Source organism: Cebus imitator, unplaced genomic scaffold, assembly GCF_001604975.1.
Source record: "Cebus imitator isolate Cc_AM_T3 unplaced genomic scaffold, Cebus_imitator-1.0 Scaffold961, whole genome shotgun sequence".
Classification (NCBI taxonomy): Eukaryota; Metazoa; Chordata; class Mammalia; order Primates; family Cebidae; genus Cebus; species Cebus imitator.
Genome location: NW_016108276.1, coordinates 38,505 through 58,762, shown reverse-complemented (window position 1 = coordinate 58,762; position 20,258 = coordinate 38,505). Strand labels below are relative to the sequence as shown.

The window sequence follows — 20,258 nt, the reverse complement described above, 5'->3', positions numbered from 1 at the left end:
AAAAGAACAAGAACACAATTTAGCCATATTCTCTGGTACTTTATAACAAGGATTGCTGTTCTCCCAGCTTGCAATAATATGTTCCTTATTTCTATCTGAGATTTCATCAAAAGTACCTTTAACATTCATGTTTCTACCGATAGTCTGGTTAAGGCAATCTAGGCTTTTTCTGTCAAGCATATCAAAACCTAGCCCCTTCCTCCAGCCTCTACCTGTTACCCAATTCCAAAGCCACTTTCACATTTTTAAGGTATTTCTCACAGCAGTACCCCATTTTCAAGTATAAAACTCTGTATTAGTTTCCTAGGGCTGTTAAAACAAAGTACCACAAACTAGGGGGCTCAAAACAACAGACATTTATTGTCTCACAGTTTTGGGGCCAGAACTCCAAAACCCCAAGGTGTTAGCAGGGTCATACTCTCTTTGAAGGTGCTAGGGAAGGAACTGTTCCAGATCTCTCTTAGCTTCTGGTGGCCTCAAGTGTTTCTTGGCTTACAGATGTATCATTCTAGTCACATTCCATCTTCTCCCTGTGTATCTTCATATTGCCTTCCCCGTGTGTGTGTGTGTGTGTGTGTGTGTGTGTGTGTGTCCCCAGTTTTCCCCTTTTTATAAGGACACCAATTATATTAGATTAAGGCCCACCCTAAAGACTCTATTTCCAAATAAGCTCTTTAAGCAGCCAAGAGAAACCAGGTTGTGCTTTCTAGGGGCCTGGGGGTTAGTAGGACTTTAACATATTTTATTTGGGGGACACAATTTAACCCATAACAGGCTACTCACAGCTTCATAGGATGGTTGTCCTTACCCACTGACAGCAGGTGGCTGTAGTTCTCCAACATTACATCCTGGTACAGGCGTCTTTGAGTAGAGTCCAGTTGCTGCCACTCTTCTCTACTGAAGTCCACAGTCACATCCTCAAATGACACTGATACCTGTAACAACACAGTCTTGTTCAAGGCAACATGATCAGCACTGGAGGATGGGGAGAAGACAGATAGGAAGTTGTTTTTAATACTTTTTCATCACAATATACCATATGGTATGCCCATTAAATACTTAGTTTAAATATACACACATATGTAATATTATGTAGAATATAAAAAATCTAATCATAAATTTCTGCTATTCATTATGTATGACACTTAGTCTTCCATTTATTAAAAATGATAATTTTTAGCAAGGATTTGACCTTGATCCTATTTTGTTGCTCATTTTTATGAGAAATTTGTGCTCTATAACTTTTAGAAGGAAGCACATATATCCCCTCCATCCCAATTTTTAAAAATTTCACATAGCTCCCTCTCCTGTTGTTTTCATTTACTCTTCAAAAATATGGTCTTTTTTCTTGATGCCTTTTTATTGGTCATTTCTTATTGGTCATTTTTAATTTGATTCTGTGGTGGTCAGAAAGTACACTCTGTGTGATTTCAACATATGGTCTATCTAGGAGAATGTTTCCACGTTTCCCTGAAAAGAATATATATTTGGCTATTGATGGCTGTAGTGTTCTGTAATATGTAAATCAAGTTGGTTGAATGTTGTTGAAATTTCCTGTTGCATCACTGATTTGTTTTCTACGGGTTTAATCACTTATTTGTCAAGATTTTGGTAAAAATTGATAAAATGTTAATGTTTATATGGCTATGCAAAGGACTCAGAATAGTCAAAATCAAGAAAAAGTGTGAAGGATTTATACCCCTTAATGTTAAGATATACTGTAAAGCTACAGTAATTTAAGCAGTATGGGATGATGTAAGCACAGACAGACATATCATTAGAACAGAATAAAGTGAAGAAACAAACCCACACATATACAGACAATTTTTTTTTTGGACAAAGGTGCCAATGAGATTCAATGAGCAAAAGGGAAGTCTTTTAAACAAATTGTGCTGGAACGGATAGATATCAGTATCAGGAAAAAACCACAAACCTTGACCCACACCTCACACCATATACAAAAATTAATGAAAATTAAGTTTCAGTATGACTGCATTGCTTTTAACAGACCAGCCTTCGTACAGATAACAACTATAAACTCTGAGCAAAAAATATTTTAAAAACTATCTAAAGATACTAAGGAGCAACCCAAGTCAGGCTGTACTTGAAGGAGAGTTGACACTTAGAAGAGAGGTTGGCACTTTAGCTTGTGAATAGGCCCAGTCAGTGCCATGTGGGGTAACTAAAATTCCAAGAGAAGTGGTGCATGCCTATGGTCCTGGCTACTTGGGAGGCTGAGGTGGAAGGACTGATTAAACCTGGGAGGTCAAGGCTGCAGTGAGCTCATTGTGCCACTGCACCCCAGCCTGGGTGACAGAGCCAGACCCTGTCTCAAAAAAAAAAAAAAAAAAAGAGACAGAGAAGAAATGAAAACCACGTGTTATTGCCCTGAAGAATCAAAGGGGAGTTCTATAGTCATCACTACCCCTGGAAAATCCAGGTAGTGGGGTTTCCAGAAAGGCATTGAAAGAGAGAAGAGTGCCGAAATTCTGTGGATGAACTCCGCCCAAATCTCTAGTTGACCAGCTAAATGAACTGAAACTTGAGCTACCACATACCACAGAGAAAACTAGTTCCTAGTTTGATCCAGGCATGTTAAGTGCTTCTTACAAAGCAAAACAAAAAATCAGCACTATTCAGAGGAATTAAACAGAATCAAGCATCTCTAATACATGTTTCACAACAAAGACACAATCCAAAACAACTTAAAGAGAGACAGAAAGGTGTGGCGTGAAAGGGAAGAGGCTCAAGAGAAAATGAACTCAGAGACTGACCAGAGGTGATCTAAATGCTAGAATTAGCAGAAAAGCACTTTAAATCAGTTAGTTATAATTATGCTCAAAAACATATAAATATGTTCATAATAAATGAATAAATAGGATAGGCCAACTGAGAAATATAAACTATTAAAAAAAACTGAAAAATACCATCTGAAACTAAAAAGTTCACTGGATGGGCTTAACAGAAGAATAGAGATAATTGAAGAAAGAGGTAATTAACTTAAAGAAAGACCAACAGAAATTATCCAATCTGAAAAGCAGTGAAAATAAAATCGAAAATAAAAACAAATACAGTCTCAAGGATGATGCTATGGTTTGAATGTTTGTGATCCCTCCAAAATTCATGTTTAAACTAAATCCTAATGCAACAATATTAAGAGGTATGGCCTTTGGGAGGTATTTAGGTCATGAGGGCTCATGAATGGATTAGGAGTGTTCTTTTAAAAGGGCTGGAGGGAACTAGCTATGTCCTTCCTTTTTGACCTTCCACCCTTTCCACCATGTGAGGACACAGAATTCACCCCTTCTGGAGGACACAGCAACAAGGTGCCATCTTGGAAGCAGACAGCAGCCTTCACTGGATACCTAGGTTGCTGGTGCGTTTATCTTGCACTTCTCAGCCTCCAGAACTGTGAGAAATAAATTTCTATTGTTTATAACATACCCAATCTCAGGGATGTTGTTACAGTAGGACAAACAGACTAAGACAGATGAGTAAGACAAAAATCAAAACATCTAACATACATGTAATTTAAGACCCAGAAGGAAAGAAGAGCAGAAAAGATATTTTTAAATATAATGTGCAGACATATATACCATGGAATACTATGTAGCCATAAAAAAGGATGAGTTCATGTTCTTTACAAGGACACGGATAAAGCTGGAAACCATCATTCTCAGCAAACTAACATAAGAACAGAAAACCAAACACCACATGTTTTCACCCATAAGTGGGAGTTGAACAATGAGAACACATGGACACAGGGAGGGGAACATCACACACCGGGGCCTGTTGGGGGGCAGGGGGCTAGGGAAGGGATAGCACTAGGAGAAATACCTAATGTAGATGATGGGGTGATGGATGCAGCAAACCACCAAGACACGTGTATAACCATGTAACAAACCTGCATGTTCTGCACATGTACCCCAGAACTTAAAGTATAATAAAAATAAAATAATAATGTGCAGAAACTCCTCAAATTTGGTAAAAGACATACATTTACAGATTCAATAAGTTTTGCACATTTCAAACAGAATAATCCGCATAAAGCCATTCCTAGGAACATCATAGACAAACTATTGAGAACCAAAGAAGACAAGATTTTACAAGCAGCTAGGACAGCAAAAAACAAACACTGCCCCCCAACAAATATTACATATAGAGAAATGGTGATTCAAGTGACCACTTATTGCTCAACAGAAGAAATGGAGGCTACAATACAGTTGGATGATACTTTTAAAATGCTGAAGAAAATAAAGTATTATCTGGCTAGTTAAATGTTAGGAGTTCTTTGATTAGAATTTATTTCTCACAGCTCTGGTTAAATGTTAAGAGTTCTGAAGGCCTAGGAATAATTCTTCATGGCTCTTTGCACCACACACTGGGTTCTTGGCATCACCATCTGAGTCATCCTTCCTTTTTCATGAAAGGCAACAAAAGAGTTTGCTCAGCCTGCTTCCTGCCAGAAGAATTTTGGGGGCTAACAGATTTTTCCATTTTTTATTGTTTATATTCCTTTCAGTCCAAAGTGGTAGTATTTCTGCTAATATAGTTTGCTGTAATATTTTATCTTCTGTGAATCTCACTGGGTTTACTTCATTAGACAAAAGCTATACCCATAGATCTGTCTGAAATTTAGGATTTCTCTAACATTCTCCTTAAAATCTTTTCCAGCCTCCACCAACTTCTCAGTTTGAAGGACACTCCCACATTTTCAGGGTGCCCTATTCCCAGTACCAAGATTTGTGTTACTTATCTATTTGATGCATAGAAAATCACTCTAGAACTTAGTAAGTTAAAACAACTGAGTCACTCAGCACAACAGCCTGTAAGGAACTGAATCTTACCAACAATCACTTTGAGTAAGCTTGGAAGTGGATCCTTCCCTAGGCAATCTTCAAGATGAATGTAGCCCCAGCCAACACCATGGACTACAGCCTTGTGAGAGACCGTGAGTGAGGGGACCCATGTAAGCCACACCTAGATTCCTGACTCACAGAAACTGTGAGGTAATAGATGAGGGCAGCTCACAACATGGCAGCTTGCTTCATCAGAGCAAGCAAGAAGAGCCAGAGAGTGTGCTGGCAAGCCACCTTACAGTCTCTTATAACCTAACATCAGAAGGGCTATCCCATCACTTTTGCCATATTCTATTTATTAGAAGCAAGTCACTAGGTCCAGCCCACACACAAAGTGAAGTGGATTACATGAGGTCATGAATACTGAGTAGTGGGGATCACTGAGAGCCATTTTAGAAGGCTGCTTACTACAATGTATCAAAATTTGTGAGAGGCAGATAAGAGACAAATTTAGAAGAAAATTTATAGCTTTATACAGTCATATTAGAAAAGTTTAAATCAGTGTCCTAAAATTTACCCTCAAGGAGCCATTAGCTAATAGAAAATGAAGGACCAAATAAACCTAAAGGAAGTAAAAGAAAGGAACTACTAAAGAACAGAAATAGAAAACAAACCATAGAAAAAGTTAACAAAAAATTAACTTGAGCTAGATTATAGACCTCAACATAGAAGCTGAAACTAAAAATACCCTAGAAGGAAATATAAGAGGATATCTTTGCAACCTTGACATAAGCATGGATTTCTTAACATAGTACAAAAAGCCCCAACCATAAGAGAAAATCTTCAAAAACTGGATCTTATCAAAATTAAAACTTCTGCTCATCAAAAGACACTATTGAGAAAATGAAAAGTCAAGCCACAGACTGGGAGAAAATATTTACAATACATACACAAAACACCCATAATTAAGAATGTAGAAAGAACTCCTAGAAAGTAATAAGAAAAAGACACATAGCCCAATTTTTTTAATGGGAAAAATACTTGATCAGACACAAAAAAGATACACAAATGGCCAATAAAGCACATGAAAAGATATTCACCATCATTGGTTATAAGGGAAATGCAATTTAAGCTATATTGAGAAAGCACTAGACACTCACTAGAAAAGCTAAAATTAAAAAGACACTCAAAAATTGCTGGTAGGAATGTAAAACCAAGTCATCACTTTGGAAATTGGAAAATTGTTTAACAATTTCTTTTCTTTTCTTTTTTTTTTTTTCTTTTCACTTAGATTTAGAAGATGTTTCTGCATTAGCAGGAAATGCTTGAGGAAAAGCTAAAGAAATTTTTTCAACTGAGATGCTATTTGAACTTTTCTTTTTTTCTTTCTTCTTTTTTTGAGGCAGAGTCTTACTCTGTCACCCAGGGTGGAGACAGTGGTGTGATCTTAGCTCACTGCAACATCCGCCTTCTGGGTTCGAGCGATTCTTGTGCTTCAGCCTCCCTAGTAGCTGGGATTACAGGCATGTGCCACCATACCTGGCTAATTTTTGTATTTTTAGCAGAGACAGAGTTTCACCATGTTGGCCAGGCTGGTCTTGAACTCCTGGCCTCAAGTGATCTGTCCACTTCAGCCTCCCAAAGTGCTGGGATTACAGGCCTGAGCCCGAACTCGTTTTACAGTTTCTAATAAAGTTAAACATATATCCACCATATAATCTAGCAATTCCATTTCTTGGTAGTTAATAAAAAGAAATGAAAACATACATACTCAGAAAACTTCTATAAGAATGCCCATAGCAGGCTTGATTCATGATAATAAAAAACTAGACACATTCCACAAATGTTCATCAACACATTAATGTCTACACAGATTGTAGTGTCTTCATACAGTGGAATACTCAGCAACAAAAAAGGAACTATCTTATAAGTGCATAATACCCAGCATTTATCGGTGCACCATCTGATTAATTATGTATCAGCATTCTTACCCAATCCTAATCTTGTGCTTGGAAGATGCAATCTCTGAAAACCTGCTACTGTTTTACCAGATCCTGATCAAATAGATGATCACGGGTGTACAACAGTAATAGAAGTAATAGCAAGCAACCTGAGTTTTCTGATATTCCTGTTCAAAATGCATATTTGATAAGGTTTACTGAGGGGCATATACCTGGGATGAGAAGGTCCACCTTCAGGCATCTAACGCTGTGGCAACTGCTCAGGAAATCTAGAACACTTATGTCTTGCCTGGAATTAAATCAGCACAAGCAGCCAAGCTAATAGCAGCTACTAGTGATCTACAATTCTTGGTTTGGGAATTAACGTGAATCTATATACTGACAACAAATATGTGTTTGCTGTCTGTCATATCATAGGGAAAATTTGAAAAAAATAGGGCATTCTTGACTTCATGGGAACCAAAATATCTCATGTAAATTAATATCTGAGTTGTTAGAGGCTTCACAACTGCTGAGTGAGATAGCAATAACCCACTGTAGAGACCGCATAGCGCAGAACAACAAAAGCAGATTGAATCAGAATAAGACCTTTTATTTTCTGTTGTTCAGGAGAATTATGCAAATGTTTGCAGAATCCTATAAACTATTATATGCTCTATCAATCATCTTCAGTCCTCCGGACAAGTGGAACAAATGAATCAAAGTCTAAAAAATCTCGTTGGCCAAGATTCTCTGACTTTCTGGATTAAAATGGCCAATGGCTTTACTACTAGCCTTGTTAAAAATCAGAGCAACCCCTGCTAGCAAGCATGGTATCACTCCCTTTGAATTTATTCTTGGCAGGCCTATGATGTGGGTCTCAGACCATGTCCTGTGCCTCACTTAACTGAATCCTCTTATAATCATAATCAATATTTAAAAGAGTTTCTCTCTTCCTTAGGAGCCCTAAGATATAAAGTCATAAGGACCTGCATGGACCCGCTGGAAGAAGTCTGCCACTGCTATCAACCAGGAGATTTCACCTACATGAAAGTGTTCCTGGGAAAAGACGGGCTGTCGCTGACCTTTTAAAGCGCTGCTGATCACCTACTCTGTTAGCAAAGTAAAGGAAAAACGTAGTTAGTCTGGGTGTGGTAGCTCACACCTGTAATCCCAGCACTTTGGGAGGCCGAGGCAGGCAATCACTTGAGTCCAAGAGTTTCAGACCAGCCTGGCCAACATGGCAAAACCCGTCTCTATTAAAAATACAAAAATTAGCCGGGTGCGGTGGTGCACATCCATAATCCCAGCTACTCAGGAGACTGAGGCACAAGAATCGCTTGAACCTGGGAGGCAGAGGTTGCAGTGAGACGAGATTGCACTACTGCATTTCAGCCTGGGCGACAGAGTAAGACTCTGTCTCAAAAAAAGGAAAAAAAAAGAAAAATGCAGTGGGATCAATGCATTCCTTGTGAAGCCAGCACTGACAAAAGACGTGAAACTTAAAGCGTTAGCGAGTAACTTATACTGGTATTGAGATTCAACTGAAAAGAGGTATTCTGGGAAATGTATTTCTATTATCCTCAAAGACTACCTTGCTGTCTTGTTTGTAATAGGCTTATTTTGATTACTTAAGAATCACATTTTACTAGAAAACAAATCTGTTATTTATTATACTGCTTTTTTGGTACTCCCAGTAATGGTCTCCACAATTATACAGACCATGTCCTGTGCCCATGCCATGTCCTGTTTTTCCTGATGAACTCCATATGATATCCTCAGAATACACATGATCTGGACTTTTAAGTCCAGCAATCCAATTATCGGGAGAGTAAAAGCAGAACCATCTTCACTAGATTACTATTTGATAATACTAAAATAACTTATATGCATCCAGATACTCAAGCCCTAAATGTGATACAAAAATGTTTTGTTAACTGGTTTGATTGGAAGGATCTTTACAGGAAAAAAAGGAATCTGTTAACTATATGACAATCAAAATACCTATAGGAGTAAGCCTTGTGATTTATTCTCTCACCTTTGCTATGGTAGAGGTTTGGTTCAATAAAACTGCTGATAGTTGTAAAGACAGCGATGGTAAATTACATCCATACTGGTGGGAATCCTTTCAACAGACTCCTCAAGATGTATATAATAGAGATTCCCCCCCAACTATGTTTGGAACATGGCAATGTCCTGAGCCTATTTTAATAGCCCCCAGGATTATAGGTGAATGGTTTTTCTTAAATAACCAAGGCTGTTATCAGTCTTCACAGCTAGACATGTATCCCTTCAGCCTTGCCAATATAAAATTTATTAAGGAGCCTGTTTGGGGACATCCAAGGACAAAAGGAGACTTATTAGAATACAATCCTGGGAGGAACAGGGACAAGCACAGATATACCTAACTCTTTTGAGATTGAGACTTTGAATAATAAATGTAGTGCTTTGGGACAACAAGAAAAACATATAATACAATCACAAACTGGATAAATCACATCATGTAAGACATTTTTTTTTTTTAAAACAAAATAAACCCCAGTGGGATTTTTATTGAGGTTGCGTCACATTTATAGATTAATTTAGGTGTAACATGCATCTTTGCATTATTGAGACTTCCTGCCTATTTATTCTCTTTTTATCTCCTTTATTAGTTTTAGAATTTTCTTCATACATTTTCTACATATTTCTTTTTTTTTTCCCATTTATTTATTTTATTGTATTTTAGGTTTGGGGGTACATGTGAAGAACATGCAAAATTGTTGCATAGGAACACACATGGCAGTGTGATTTGCTGCCTTCCTCCCCATCACCTACATGTGGCATTTCTCCCCCTGCTATCCCCCCCCAGCTCCCCACCCCCCACCGTCCCTCCCCTATTTCCCCCCAACCGACCCCAGTGTGTAGTTAAAACAATGAGAGCTCAATAGGAATGGAAATGGAGAACAGTATAGAATTGAACTATTTGGAGTAATTTAATGATGGAACCAAAAATCACCACGAAGGTCTCAGAGGCTCATTTGCGTAGTCCAAGGCAATTGGTTATAAAATAGTCCCAGATACCATCACTAGTTCAGAAGCACAGGGCTGTTCATCTTTAAGAAAACAGATAGGTATTAGACTATGACTATACCAGAAGAGACAGACGAATAGTATAAAAAAAGTATCTACTTAATAGACAAACAAATCTGGCATTCACAGATAGAGACTGCAGAAAATAGGTCTTATGTCACTGGATTAATTTAGGATGCAAATTCTCTCCAGTCCCAGAGAGAAACTGGGACAGATAAACACAGGTGGATGCCTGTTACTCATGGGGACTGACAAGCCTGGTATCACTCTTGACTTAGACTAATGCAAGCAGAGACCCACCAGTTGGGATTTTCCTCAAGATTTAAAACAATTAGAGCCAAGCACATTAAACACTGGAAGTTCAATCTGTACCCTTCAAAGAATGCCTCATAAAAATATACTCGATAATGGCTGGGGTATCTTTGTGTTTTGCATCTTGGATATATTATTTGGGAAGAAAGAGCAAGTACTACAGGGCTATGTTTTGTAAATGTGGTGTTACTTATTGATTTACAAGAACTCAGGAGAAATTTATTGGGTCTTATAAAACTCTTAATTAAAAATTAGAATATCACATCCCTGGAAAGCTACTCCTTAGGCTTGGATTGGGTAAGACTTCCTAAGGAACTACAAAACAGTACTTAAAGAGCAAGCAGTAAGGACAACACCAGCAATCTGTAAAAGCAATCTATCAGGAAATGAGAATTTTGGCACATTGCTAATCAAGAATGTGCTTTAACAACTCATCACTGGTAAGACATACTCAAAGGATTTCCCCCCAATGCAAATATTACACTGACATTTTAAATTCATCCTATGGTAATTTTCGTAATTGTTTTGTTTTGCATTTTACTATGGATTTGCTGGATCTTTAGATGTCTAACTGCCCAGAGAAAGGTAGTGATGGAGAAAATCAGAAAACCATAGTAGTATTATAAAATAAGGGAAAATCATAAAGAAAAAAAATTAAATTTTCCTTATTGCCAAAAGGAAAAGAGACCTTCCTCCCTCTTCCATTTTCTTAGGGCATTTCCTGAAAAAAACTTGTATTTATAAATCTTTCCTCTGCCCCTTTGATATGTATATGAATTTTTAAAAGCTAAACAAGTCTTCTGCCTGTATTACAATCCAAAAATGTTTTTAAGTTCTAGCATACATGCGCAGGATGTGCAGGTTTGTTACATAGGAAATGTGTGCCATAATGGTTTGCTGCACCTATCAACCAATCACCTAGGTATTAAGCCCAGCATGCATTAGCTGTTTATCCTGATTCTGTCCCTTCCCCTTCTCCTCCACAGGCCCCAGTGTGTGTTGTTTCCTTCCCTATGTCCATGTGTTCTCACTGTTCAGCTCCCACTTATAAATAAGAATATGCAGTGTTTGGTTTTCTGTTCCTGTGTTAGTTTGCTGAGGATAATGGCTTCCAGCTCCATCCAGGTCCCCGCAAAGGACAAGATCATGTTCCTTTTTATGGCTGCACAGTATTCCATGATGTATATGCACCACGTTTTCTTTATCTAGTCTATCATTGATGGTCCCTTGGGTTGATTCCTGTCTTTGCTGTTGTGAATAGTGCTGCAATGAACATACATGTGCATGTACCAAGAATGTTTCTCTTAAGAACTTAGGAGCCATCTCTTTGATATATAAAACATCAAGAATCCTATCTGTCTGTCACCCTGGGAGTTTAGCCTAGGTGCCTGGCTCTACTCTGTAACTGCCTGCATGTCATAGATAGAAGTTTGATTTTTGCCTTTGGACAAAGGCAATTAATTAGCGCAGATGGCTGCTCCAATTACCAGGTAAACTTAGGATGAATTACGAAAGAATGTACAGCAAATGGTGCTATCAGTTCTGTTTACGTGAGGACAAGTTATTTATCTTGAGAACGCGAATCTGCTTGGCTACATACAAGGGTGAGATTTCCTTCTGTCTGCAGTTTCATTAGCAGATTTCTTATGATGCATACTGCAGTGTGGTTTAGTGCATATTCAAAAACACTCTTCTTTCTATTCTTTATTTGTGGAGAGATTTACTGGGTTGCCAGGAGACTTTATTTTTAATCTTTTCTCCAACATGCAGCCAAGCTGACTGGCTACGTCTTTTTCTCTGAGTAATGGCCCTTTATCACTGACTCAGGAGTCTGATGACTTCTGCCAGCACTCTTGCAACAGTGGCAAGCCTGATTATTAGCTTATAAGTAAAATTATTAGCTTATAGGGTAAAATCTCAGGTCTTGACACCAAGGACCAAGCTCAATTTGGCTCTTGCAAACTGATCTTGCAATACAGGTTTTGCAGTACTCTCCTAGGGGCAATGAGTATCTTGTCATTTAATACCAGTGAGTAGGTCAGGCTTTAGTTGTGACCACTTCTGCCCTCTGACGTACATAATTTTCACTATAGAGATCAGTCCTCTTGGTTGCCAAGTCAGAAGCTTCCATTTCAATAGCTCTGACTGTGGTATTAGCACGCCTTTGCCATCAGAGGTGGCTGGTAAATTCTGATGAAATTCAGGGGCCTGCTCATGAAGTAAAGCATTCTGGGACCTCTGGGTGGATTCACAATGCTCTGTCCCTCTTTCAGTCAAGGAAAAATTTCTGTCTCTTTGAAACTCACACCTAAAAGGAGGCCCAAAAAGAGACCATTCTGGATGCTTTGGGTACGGGAGACATTATGTGCCTCACCTGGACATTCTACTAGATCCTTTATATTGGATAACTGCAAACCAATGTCCTTTGAGTGGGACCCAACCCAACAGGCAGTGGAGGATGCTGCCCAGCAAGCTGTGGCACATTCTCTGCTCTTTACCCTCAGGGTCCCCAAACCCTAAGTGGCCTTGTTGAGCTACTCGTCTTTGTAACGGATGATTTTGCCTAATGGGATCTCTAACAAATTGAGGCAACCTATACCCAGAAGAGCCCTTTGGGGTTTTGGATTTTTCATCGTCCTTACAGAGTCACCAGCAACATCCCTTATGAAAGATAACTATTAACTTGCTACTGAGCCCTTGTTGAAACTGAACACCTGACCAATGGAGGCCTTGTGACTCTCCAGCCTGACTGACATTCCCACTTTGGGGTTGGTTGATTCAGACTTGATGACTAACAAGGTAGGAAGGGTCCAGCAAGCCTCACATGTCAGAAGGAAATTGTATATTCAAGAGTACAACTGGCCTGTCCCTAGTGGCATCTCAGTTTTATATGAAAATGGGCCAACTATCCCTTTGGGGGTAAATTTATTTCTCACTCCGCCAACTAGAGCAAGGCTACTGGGCTTAATGGGCCCTCAGTTCGCAAAGGTTCCCCTAAAAGCCTGGACCTGATCTGCTAATGTCTGGATAAGCGGAAACCTGATGGTTTCCACCGGGCCGTGTGGCTGTTCAACCTCGCCAAAACTGAGAATGAATGTGGGTGCTCTGCTCAGCAGGCAGAATGCAAGGCCACTGTCATAATTCTGCTCAATATTCTCTTTGATATTTCTTAACTCTTCAGCTATTGCCAATGGCATAGCTGTTCAGTCTCTCACTTGGGAGACTACAGACTGAGATCAGTCAGCTTTCTTTGGAATCATGGACTGTGGAAACAAATCGTAGCTATTAGTTGAATGGTCTGGGTCACCCCCATAAATACCTATGGTAAGCATCTACTCTCTGATGAAACTGAGTGAAATCAAGCTGCTGATTTCATACTAAGCATACCACTGCCACTGCTGCCTGGATCCATCATCCATTGGTCATGGCAATGCATCCATTGTCACAGACTGGGCACAAATTACAGGATTCTTAAGTTTCTGATGCAGAAGTTATCACTGCATGCCAAACTTGTGACTCATTCTGAAAGATTACCTGTTGTGGTGAGAAGGGTCACATCACACAAGGTGTGGCCCTGCTTACTCCTGGCAAATTGGTGGCATCATTCCTCAAGCCCGTTCTAAGAGCTTTCACTGAGGTTGCACCACTGTTGATGTCTTCTCAGGTTAAAGTGGTGTATATTTCAATCTTCTCAGCCAATTCTGGCCTCATAATTGTGGCTATTTTCAGTTTTCTGGACTATTTGCAGCCTGAAAATGGTATACCTTTTATTGCAAAAGCCATGTGACAATGGGCTGATGTCAGGGTACTCAATGGACTTCCATATTCTCTATGTCCACAGGCATCTGGTATCGTTAAGCATTGGAAAAGCCTCCTCAAAAACTGACTCAAAATGACTTCAGATTCTACCTCCCTTGCCTCTTCCTGGTCCACAAACCTTAGTAAGGCAGTTTGGTCAATGAATATGCCTGACCTCAGAAAGAGATCATTTTCTTTCAGCTTCTCCCTAGGTAATGATCAGAACAAAAAGTGTTGAGGGTCATATGGACATGTTTGAAAAATCTGAGATTCTGTCTTGAACATTCCTGAGCATAATCTTTCTATCTTTCCCTTAACAGCAACCCCAGACTAGAGTGTTTGGTAACATGCTGCATGGCAGCCTAGCCAGAAGGAACTGAAGGGATTTAAGTTTAATTCTGGTTCAGCCACCTGGATCCTCTGGTTGGACTGACATTGTCTTAGATCATAAGGATAGGTACCATTAGTTCAGTACACTGCTCACTGTGTCCCCCTACAGTAATCCACATGGATCAAAGGGAAGAACATAATGGATCTCTGTAAATTTAAAAAATGTCCTTGTCCCTCCTGTACCTGATCCATTCAGATAAAAGGTCTAGGAACTATTAGGGAATGATTGATAGCTACAAGAAAGGGTCACAAAGATTTTGCATCAGTAGAGGGAGAGCAAAAACTCAGCATCTGAAGAGGAAACACCTTCAGCCCCATGAGGCACAGGAGAGGGAGGAACTGTAATGATCTTTGTCTTTTGGACCACCCCTATAGCCTTCCTCAAAAAGGAAAATGCCCTCATAAATCTCTCCCAAACTGCTGCAAGAGCCTTCAGTTTAATTGACTGCTGGCCGGGCGCCGTAGCTCCCACCTGTAATTCCAGCACTTTTGGAGACTGAGGTGGGTGGATCACTTTAGTCCAGGAGTTCAAGACCAGCCTGGGCAACATGGTAAAACCTAGTTTCTACAAAAATACAAAAATTAGCCGGGTGTGGTGGCACATGCCTGTAATTCCAGTTACTCGGGAGGTTGAGGTGGGATGATCACTTGAGCCCAGGACGTCAAGGCTGCAATGAACTGTGATCACACCACTGCACTCCAGCCTGGGCAACAGAGCGAGATGCTATCTCAAAAAATTTTAAAAACTTTTTAAAAATGAAAAAAATAACTGTCGACTGAGGCCAATTCCCACCCTTCCTCCACCCAGCTCCTGCATCTCACATGTAGAACAACTATCAACCCCTCCAAATGTTGTCCCCAAGCCCTTTCCCCAGCTGCCACTAAGTCATTGTGTGGGACAGAAGAATGCCATGGGGCTGGTGGCATGGGCATGTGGAACCAGTAAGAATGACTGCCCTCAGGCAGTCTATCCAATAACAAGAACTGGACTCGAATTTTCAAATGTAACTGAGAACACCCAACAACACTGAACTTCACGTGAGCCCTGAAAACAGAGACAGTTAAGAAATCACCCCACCTGTTTATGTTCCTTCTTGAGAAATGACTTACCACAAAAAGCCATTCTTCCCTATATACCTGAGCTAAAGCTTGCTCTCCACTCTCTGTCATGACTCCTATAAGACTTGCAGATGACTCCATTTTTTTATTTTTTTATTTTTTTTATTTTTTGAGACAGAGTCTCGCTGTTTCCCCAGGCTGGAGTGCAGTGGCACAATCTCAGCTCACTGCAACCTCCGCCTCCCAGGTTCAAGCGATTCTCCTGCATCGGCCTCCTGAGTAGCTGTGATTACAGGCGCGTGCCACCACGCCTGGTTAATTTTTGTATTTTTAGTAGAGACAGGGTTTCACCATGTTGGTCAGGCTGGTCTCGAACTCCTTACCTCGTGATCCACCCGTCTTGGCCTCCCAAAGTGCTGGGATTACAGGCGTGAGCCACTGCGCCTGGCCAACTCCATATTTTACTTGTGACAAGGCCAAACACACACCTTTCCCCTTTTGCTTGAACCTGCAGACAAACCCTGACACGGTCCCTCTACTCCCCTTCTTTTCTCATGAATGATCAACCAAATTGTTATCCTTCTGAAACTAGCTAGACACGAAGATCAACATTCCCTGGTCAGCTGGCTGACTGAGACTTCCCCTCATGGCAAAAACAATCTCCCCTGGAAATCTCTCCACTTACAACTTGTCTATCCTCTATACAAAAGTATAAGGCAAAACCACCCTGCTGAGACTCTACTATTTGTATCTAAGTTGCTCTCCCTATTGCAATAGCTTGAATCAAATCCATTTTCTTACTTGCTTGGTTTTTGTCTTGGACAGTTTGGTGCCCTGACTTGAAGCCACCCAGGTACTGAGGGCTCCAGCCCACTGTGCTCCTCCCTGACTGGTGATTCGGGGATCTGGGTAAATCTACACCCTGATCCCTGTGCTCTGGCCACACTGTCTATGGTAGCCCAGTAAGCATGTGGTTTTCATTCTTTGGGCACTCTTTTGGTTTTGTTTTATTGCTAGCTTTTGTTTAACCTTGGTACTCATTGGAAACTCTTGATCCAATTCTCAACCACTTCAAAACACTCTTCGTGATTGAACGCTTCGCTACTATGGCAACAATTCAGTTCATGATCTCCAAAAATGCCATAATTGTACTAAGGATAACTTAGAACTCCAATGGTCCTTTGAGGCCCTCAGGATCTCCCTAAACTTATTTATTTGTGAAATGCCCCCAAACCTTGGAGCTCTACAGTCTCTTTTCACCAATGGTCAGCTTGTTTTGTTTTGTATGAGGAGGCTGAAAACTAAGAAAATGTCTTCAGTCTGTCTCAAACTGTATAATCCCTTAAGAACTGTCTCTTTACCACCAGCCCACTCCTCTTGCTCCTCCTTCACCTCCAACTAAACCTCAAAACCCTTTTCTAATCTGCAACCCTCCATGTGTGCCAGCAAGCCCTTTCCCTACTCCTGTGGATTCCCCCTACTCCGCCTCTCTGGCTCTATTAAACTCACCTGCTACCAAGGCCCCATCCCAACCTGTATTATTGGACTTTCTCCACCTGTGATGGAAGGTCAATGATCTGAGCCCCCACGTGAACCAAGTATTCTTTTGGCCTTGGTCTTGCTCATATTTACATGCTATTGTTAAAGACTTTCCAAACCCCTATAAGAATGGAGAAGAATTCTGTAATCAATTCAGAGTGTTCCTCAGGGCATATTTTCCTGGGCTCTCTGACTCCTATCAACTTGTGCTACTGCTAGTGGCCCTAGAGGTGGACTTTCAAAGAAATCAGTACACCTTGAAGCAATCTATAGCCATACCTCCCTGCACACCCTGTCTCATCTGATCTCAGAAACTAAGCAGGGCCAGGCCTGGTTAGTACTTGGATGGGAAAATACCCTGAGGCTGACATGCAAGTTAAAACCATTGGGGAGAGGCTTTTAGAATCCACTCCCACTGTCTTCCCTCTCAGAAATTTGTTAAAGACACAAGATTGTACAAAACAAAGAGATAAACACATCTCTAACTACAGACAGAGATTAGAACGTGTTTGGAAGGACAACTCTGGTGTTGTTCTTGAAGATGAAATCACATTTGCCTTGGTCATTAACTTCGTTAATACCTTACAACCAGAAATTAGACACATGATTTAAAAACATAATGTAAATTGGTGAAATACTCTTCTCTCCTAAATACACACACTAGTTCAACACCATAAGGACTTCACTACAGAAAAGACCAAATCAACACAATACAAACCCATGGCTTTACGATTTGAACATTAAGAAGGGAACAAGCAGCTCTCCCCGCAACCCCCTCAGATAGGGTGGGGACACTGGACTTGGAATTCCAAGCTCTAAACCATAAAAGGGAAGAAGAATCCAAAAACCCATATCCCCAGTGACTTTCCTTGGAGGGATCCTCCCCCTCGTGCCCACAACTGACTCAGTTTGCAAGGGGAGAAAATCATCCCCAGCCATGGACATCCTACCACCTTCCCAGCGGACACGAGGCTAACACTTTCCACCATTAATGCCTCTTATTTTCCCACCATCCTTCCTCAGAGCATACAAACCAACCTGCGTTGGAATTTGATAATGTACTACGTGACCTGCCTTCCTCTAGGCCTCTTTCTGTCTCACTAGGATCTCTCAAAACCCTGCAGAACTTTCTGCTCAGCTCCACCGCCCCAGTAAGCCCACTGGGAAGAGAACAGCTCTTTTACATGAACAAGTGAGCTATAAGCTCTCTACTTGTGTCTCTCTATGTTTCTGTGTCTGTGAGTAAGTAATATTTTCCTACCTCTGGGAAAAAAATGAATATTCCTAAAATTCACCCCCTTAAACTCCTAATACTTTTAATATGCTTTTTTTTTTTTTTTTTTGATGGAGTCTTGCTTTGTTGCCCAGGCTGGAGGGCAGTGGCATGATCTTGGCTCACTGCAACCTCAGCCTCCTGGGTTCAAGCACTTCTCCTGCCTCAGCCTCCTGAGTAGCTGGGATTATAGGAGCACACCACCATGCCCAGCTAATTTTTGTATTTTTAGTAGAGATGGGTTTTCACCATGTTGGCCACGCTGGTCTCGAACTCCTGACCTCATGATCTGCCTGCCTTGGTCTCCCAAAGTGCTGGGACTACAGGTGTAATCCACCGCACCTGTTCTTAATATGTTTTTTAAAAGTACAGTAGTTCCCCCTTATCCACGGGAGATATGTTCCAAGAAAGACCTTCCGTAGATGCCTGAAATTGTAGACACTACCAAACACTGTATGAACTAAGTTTTTTCCATCTGAAAACCGAAATGGCTGCTAAGGGACTAACAGGTGGGAAAGCAGGCAGCATGGAAGTGCTGGACAGAGGGATAACTCACATCCCAGGTGGGATAGAATGGGATGGCATGAGACTTCATCATGCTACTCAGAACAGCATGCAATTTAAAACAGAAATTGTTTATTTCTGGAACTTTCCATTTAATATTTTCAGGCCCTGGTTCACTGTGGGTAACTAAAACTGCAGAAAGCAAAACTGCAGATAAGTGGGCCCTACTGTATTCTGAGACTAACTCAAATGTTTTCAGAATTCAAGTTCACATAATTGAGATAAATCTTTGCCAAACAAGACTAGTTTAAAGTTGTTATTTAATAAAAATAGCCATGTCTTTTGCATTATTAGTATCAAGAATAATACAAGCATTTTTTTTTTTTTGCAGCCAGCATACATTTGTAACAAAATAGGGTAGAGGAAAATAGAAAATATCCCAGTACATTATTTGTGAAGAGTATTGCTTTGAAAATTTTTGTTGCTATTGCATTTGTGTGTGTCTGTGTGCGTGCATGTGTGTGTGTGTGTGTGTGTGTGTGTGCATCTGCCTGCAAATGTGAACGCACAGTACAGAGATTTCATACACACACACACACACACACACACACACATCATATACATGCATGTACATATATATTTTATATATATGATATATACAATGTGTAGGTGTGTGTGTGTTGTGTTTGTATACATACATACAGATCACCATGGAAAATGTACTTCTCACTGTGCATCACAGTACAATACGTTTGGAAAAAAATTCAATGGTACTTTAAAAAAGATGTTTGAAAGCCTCTGCTCTATTTGCTAGCTTACCTTAAAGGACAAGCATAGCAACAGGCTGCAATGTCATTTTCCATTAGATAAAATATTTGCCTGAAGAATTCAGAATGTCTGGTTGAAGCCTACAAAGTCAGCATCTTTCTCCATTAATCAAGCAGCATAGTGGGGAGCTGTTCATCACGTTAGTGCTTCAAAGACAATAACCATCTTGCTTTTTATTCCAAAATACCATCAATCACTAGATTACTGACTTCACTGCATTCCCCTGGAGGCTAACCAATTCTTGATTATTCCAGGTAAGAGTAGACAGGGCTGTAGCATAAAAGACTGAAATCCATAAGTGATCTAAAAACTTCCTTTAGGATGATCTTCTACATCAAAAATTGAAACTGAACAGAAACATACATTTCTATTGCAGTTGGACATATTTCTACATTTATGCAGATTTACTGGTTGAATATGCTATCATTAGATCTACTAGATGTTCAAAATTATAAAAAAGTAAATGTATATTTGACCAAATATTCTGTCAAATCATTATTCTGACAAACTTTATTTCTATAGTAATTATACGTCAGTATGTCAGTTTGAAGACAGGTGCCAAAATTTTTAGGTAACTTTAAGACTTGAATTTATGTCAGATTAAGTTAATAAATCATTATTCACCAGATACCTAGTTATTTTTAAGTAAGAAACAAAACTAAAACATTAAGCATAATTTTAAGTTTATATATCCTTTGTGTCTATATATATATTTTTTTACACCAAGTGTTGCATTGTCACCCA

The 20,258-nt window shown here is 40.0% G+C and overlaps 1 protein-coding gene across 7 annotated transcripts in view; it reads right to left on the bottom strand.

Annotated features, from left to right (window-relative positions):
• ZNF81 (zinc finger protein 81) overlaps positions 1-20,258 on the bottom strand; it is a 77,663-nt gene that overhangs the window by 30,680 nt on the left and 26,725 nt on the right. For all 7 annotated transcript variants that reach the window (XM_017521105.2, XM_037735778.1, XM_017521106.1 and 4 more), the window contains one exon: positions 809-935. In XM_017521105.2, the coding sequence (XP_017376594.1) occupies positions 809-935 (127 nt within the window). The remainder of the gene's footprint in view (positions 1-808; positions 936-20,258) is intronic.